The sequence below is a fragment of the Montipora capricornis genome, chromosome 1 (assembly GCF_036669925.1).
Source record: "Montipora capricornis isolate CH-2021 chromosome 1, ASM3666992v2, whole genome shotgun sequence".
Taxonomy (NCBI): Eukaryota; Metazoa; Cnidaria; class Anthozoa; order Scleractinia; family Acroporidae; genus Montipora; species Montipora capricornis.
In genome coordinates this window covers 34,814,977-34,819,976 of record NC_090883.1, presented here as the reverse complement: position 1 = coordinate 34,819,976, position 5,000 = coordinate 34,814,977, and the positions used below count along the sequence as shown (strand labels likewise).

Genomic DNA, 5,000 nt, shown 5'->3' with positions numbered 1-5,000 from the left:
CAGGCTTGGTCGTCTTTCCATATTTGAATCCTCAAACAAGCTATTCAGATGTGAAAAAGCCTGTGTTGACGTAATGCTTGGCTGAGTAAACAAACCATGGAGAGGCAGTTGTGTATACGTCAACAGAAAGGGGATTTGTTAGATTAATTTTGGTCACTTTGGTTTGAAGTGTCCCCTGAGCTTTATCTGCCGAGGAAAACGGTAGACCTTAAATTTGTGTAATTGAGGGAGGAAATTATTTAGTCTCACACTGTAAATATTTTGTTGGCTAGGGAATACAAGGGCAAAGAGGAAAGCTAGGACGTAATGGCGAACCTGGTAAACCGGTAAGTTTTTTACTCCAATGCATGTACTTGAACTAGAACAAAAGGCCATGAACGGAAAACTTAATAGACGAAGCATCGTTAAGCACTGCTATGTTACTTATATTTAGTGTATATTAATGTGAATTTAGTTTTTGAGGAACTGTGCCCTCAAAGGAGCAGCCATCTATAGCTGAATATACAAAAATTTATCACACCTTGAACTATCTGTTCTCTGTTATAATGATAATAATTATGACAATGATTTTGATAATGATCATGATGAAGAGCATTGGTTCTTGAGGATAGTGGAAAACCGGAGTACGCGGAGAAAAAGTCCGCGGAGCAGAGTAAATGACAGGGCTAACAAACTTCAACCCACATATGACACCGAATCTGGGAATCGAAAGCGGACCACATTGGTGAAACACGAGTGGTTGTGCCCCCCCCCCCCCCCCCCTCCTCCCTCTATGATCCCAGACGCACGCTAATGCTCGCCAATGTATCCTCTTTAGGGACCGGCGGGTGACGATGGCCGCGCAGGAAGACCTGGAAGTGAGGTAAGTGTTACTTAAATATCATCGACGTATGAAGAGTGGATTTTTGTCAATGCAGTGTTGAAACGCCGTCATCGTTGACGGAAAGCAGGGTATGTCTTTCCCACTGATTGTTTTTTAGTGAGTTTACTCTACTTCAAATTTGTCTGCATTATACGAGGCACATGCTTCTTTGAGTTACGTGCCCAAGGTGTTGCAAAATTTGAGCTTGAGGGGGTTTCTCTTTTGGGCTGCGGAGACGCTGACCGAAATGCGCTTGAGCTCCGAAAACAAGTCGCCATGTTTGTTGTGTTAAGTCTGTTCTTGTAATTTTGATTCAGTTGTTCTTATGTTTTAAGTAGCATATGATATATTTTTTTTATGAGGAATCACGAACCTCGAACCTGAACCTTGTTTCCAATTGACATGACCGTAGTAATACATTCCTGAGTAAAGTTGGAAAAGTACCAAACGAGGCAAAATCAAAACGGGGTAGCCGTTATAAACAATCACATTCTTATTTACCTTGATTGCATTATTGGAAAGCATCTGATGTGAGAATACAAGTCACCACAGTGCACTGCGAATGCTGTGAAATGACGTCATCTTTCCTTCATTTTAGGGTTCACGTGGCATGATGGGAATGGTTGGTTTTAATGGTCCCAGGGGATCAAAGGTTAGTAAACGGACATATTGCTAAATTACGCACTGATTTTCCAGCTTTTTCACTTTGCTTGTAAGCACAACTACGGGCATGAACGCATACATTTACAGTCAAGAACCCAAGAAATATTAGGCGATGTGGAGGTAAGGAGAAGAACAAGCTCCTTTTACTTGTACTATGCCTTTGTTGGCTTTTGTCGAAGTTTCGAGAACAGCAACCACATAAGCTCAAAAAAGAAGCATATGGCATAAACATCGCGGGGCCTCATTGACCATGTTGAAATGCCTTTCTGAGCTAACGAAACTAAAGAATTAGAATTGAATTTAACATGCAACTCTTTGGACATATTTGTCAGAGATTACTCGAACGCTCACCTTTGTTCAAAGTACGTGCACGTGATTTGGATTGTTCATGGTTGAGTTGACTAAATCTCTTTAGGCAAATCCTCAAAAACCGTGTCACCGGGGAGAACCCTTATGTCGTGGTCTGTCCTCCTTTCACATACATATGCATGTGTGGGTGGGTGCGGTCAAATATGGACTGACGTCCCATCTCATCTTAGGGAAAGAATCGCAAAACGCCATGAGAGTTTTTTATATTTGCGGTATATAAATCTTAAACCATAAACCATAACGTCGTTTAAACGTATTGCTGCACTATGATTGGAATCCCATGGTTTAACTTCGCAAAAATAACATCAACTGTTTCTGCGTTTTAGATAATTAACTTTCGCAGTTTTAATGTAAAACTGAAAGATATCGATTCCATCCCACAGGGAGCAGATGGTCGCCCAGGTTCCCCCGGACGCAGAGGCTCACGAGGACCAAAGGTTATTGGAGAGTATTCTAACTACACACTGCGTTTAGAGCGAGTTTCATTCGAGTGTCGTAAAACCAAAACCAGAGTAATTACTTTGGCCAATCAAAAAGGACGGAGACAATCCAGTAAACCAATCAAAACTCGAAGTAATTACACGTAGCCGACACAAAGCGCGGGAAAATGTGCACGAGCGTGCGTTTCACTTTTGATTGGTTGAAAACGTGGCGCGAGAACTTTGAACCAATCACTGAGTAAAGTAATCATAAACCAAAGCAATTCGCTAATTACTTTCGACACTCAATTGAAAACCACTCTAAGGAGTTATGGTTTATTTACTATAGTTGTTTGTATTGAATAATCGTTGCGTTCCTTTCAGGGCGATCGTGGAAAAAAGGGTCCCAACGGTAGATCTGGGAGACCTGGAAGGGATGTAAGTATATACAAACAATGAGACCCCTGAGACCGGAATTTGTCGCGAACACTTATTCCGCACTATTTTGAGTTTCCCCACTATTGTATAACCTCGCATGAAATTGTAGATACAGGTATAGTTGAGGAAGAGTTAGGTTGTCACAAAGCTCTCGTACAGAGCAGTTGATTTATATCGTAGGAGCTCAGGCGTAGGCATCTTCAGATTGCTAGTCACTTCATTTGAAAAGACAAGAAGGTCATATTATTTCAATTTCTCCTCTTGTGGAGTCAATACCATCCATGATTTGCCATCGTAAAACAGTATTTCCGCGGTTTGAGTCCACTCGAAGACACAGGAACTGAAATGATGGATCTGAAATCCGTGGTGCGGGAAGACTTAAGATGATGATTCAGTTTCGCATTTTTTTCCTCGGCAAAGCAATGTGTTATCTACTTTTGTTTTGTAAGTGCGGGTCTGTTAACACATTTACGGAACATGTACTTTGAATAGAGAAAGAAATGTAATTCTGTTTAATTTTTTTTTTTCTTCTCAGGGGCGTCGAGGAGTCAATGGGGAGCCTGGACCCCAGGGCAGTATGGGTGCACAGGTTGGCACAATAAAAAATAACTGATGTTTCGTTTTTCATCACGACATAGCTTCCTTTCAATGTGGAGCAATGCTTTGCAGTAATGTTATTAGCTTTACCCAGAAAAGTTTGTGACTTCCTGTTATTTTGTGTTAGGGATCTCCAGGACCTCAAGGCCCCCCAGGGTATCCCGGTCGGGCAGGAAGAAGGGTACGTGCTTTTAATTGCTTTGGTGAAACATTTCAGCAGTACACAATGGAATTAGCCAATATAAAAAATACCATAATACTCTGGAAACAATGCTTATGCAAAATTTTGGAGGGACAAACAAAGAGTATTATGGTATTTTTGATACTGGCTAATTCCGACACCTCATACAGACCTCCACTTCGTATTTTATCCATCGTTGAAAATAACGCCTATTTGCAATAAAAATGATGAAAACGATTAGTGTGAGTTCCCTGCTGGCTGTTTTTTTTTTTTAACAGGGTATGCGTGGTACATACGGCGAGAATGGAAAACCTGGAGAAGCGGTAGGGTACAAAGACTTGTCATCAAGGCGTCGCACAAAATGGTCCCTCACGACAGTTTTTATGCATGTGCTTGAAATAAACCCAAAGAAAAAAAACGTTAAATTCTTTTTGACGACCCGTTTCCGATACACAATGTGATTTTGAAGTCCTATGGTTTGTTTGAAGAAAGGAACTTAAGAACAGTTGCCTTTTGACATGATAAACCCTTCGAGAATGAACGATTTCCGACGCGCGAAAGCAAGGAGTAATTAAGGTTCTGAGAAGTAACCTTTTTTGCCGTCTTTTGAAATTTTCAATGAACTTTGAGGTGAAGCGAAACCCTGCATTGACACGGTCGTTAACGACAACGCAATATGCGACTTTTTTTCCCTTTATTATTGCTTTACAGTTTAAAACCAAAAATCAACATTTATAAACCGCATTTGATTAATTGGCCGGCACTGATAAAAATAACATTTGTCCTTGATTACTTTGTTTAATGTCTCTAGGGACCTCGTGGACTTCCTGGTGAAATAGGACTACCAGGATCACCTGTGAGTTCGAATGTAAAGTAAATCATAAAAATAGGCTTTTGTGATCATTGTTTCATCAGCCCTCGTTTTTAAAGCAAGGCTTGGTGCAGGATTTTTTAATATCAACTTTGTTTTCATTCATATGAAAAGAACTAGTTGGCATTACGAAAAGTTAAAGTACCGTCATCATTATCGCTATTCCATGGTGTTTCGTTTACTTCCATTTTTATTTGTTAACAGTTGTCTTCTTTTGAAAGGGCTTACCAGGTTCTGATGGCCAATATGGAATAAACGGTCTGTCTGGAAGTCCTGTAAGTACGATGCGTTTCTATTCAGCTGGTTTCTATTCATACAATACAATACATACTCAACTGAAGGCTCCTTCGACACAGGGGCTTTTCATGATCAGTGCCAATAAAACACAATCAACGAAACGACGGAGCAGAAGTACAACATCAACTGTTAAGAATCCCAACTGGTAGGATTTATTTTCAAGTGCAGCCGAGAAGTTAAACCAGGGACTACCAGGATCAAATTCAACGAGTGGTCAGGTCGGGTCTTGAACCCGGGATCTACTGATCTCAAGGCAAGCGCCCTAACCCGCACTGGACCGCACTGCTTCCTCTTTCTTGCGAG

At 40.9% G+C, this 5,000-nt stretch overlaps 1 protein-coding gene across 2 annotated transcripts in view; it reads left to right on the top strand.

Moving 5' to 3' along the window:
• The window catches only part of LOC138040184 (collagen alpha-2(I) chain-like), an 89,605-nt gene that overhangs the window by 48,179 nt on the left and 36,426 nt on the right, over nucleotides 1-5,000 (top strand). For both annotated transcript variants that reach the window (XM_068885966.1, XM_068885959.1), the window contains exons 27-36: nucleotides 273-326; nucleotides 818-862; nucleotides 1,461-1,514; nucleotides 2,278-2,331; nucleotides 2,698-2,751; nucleotides 3,287-3,340; nucleotides 3,476-3,529; nucleotides 3,808-3,852; nucleotides 4,341-4,385; nucleotides 4,622-4,675. In XM_068885966.1, coding sequence (XP_068742067.1) covers nucleotides 273-326; nucleotides 818-862; nucleotides 1,461-1,514; nucleotides 2,278-2,331; nucleotides 2,698-2,751; nucleotides 3,287-3,340; nucleotides 3,476-3,529; nucleotides 3,808-3,852; nucleotides 4,341-4,385; nucleotides 4,622-4,675 — 513 coding nt within the window. The remainder of the gene's footprint in view (nucleotides 1-272; nucleotides 327-817; nucleotides 863-1,460; nucleotides 1,515-2,277; nucleotides 2,332-2,697; nucleotides 2,752-3,286; nucleotides 3,341-3,475; nucleotides 3,530-3,807; nucleotides 3,853-4,340; nucleotides 4,386-4,621; nucleotides 4,676-5,000) is intronic.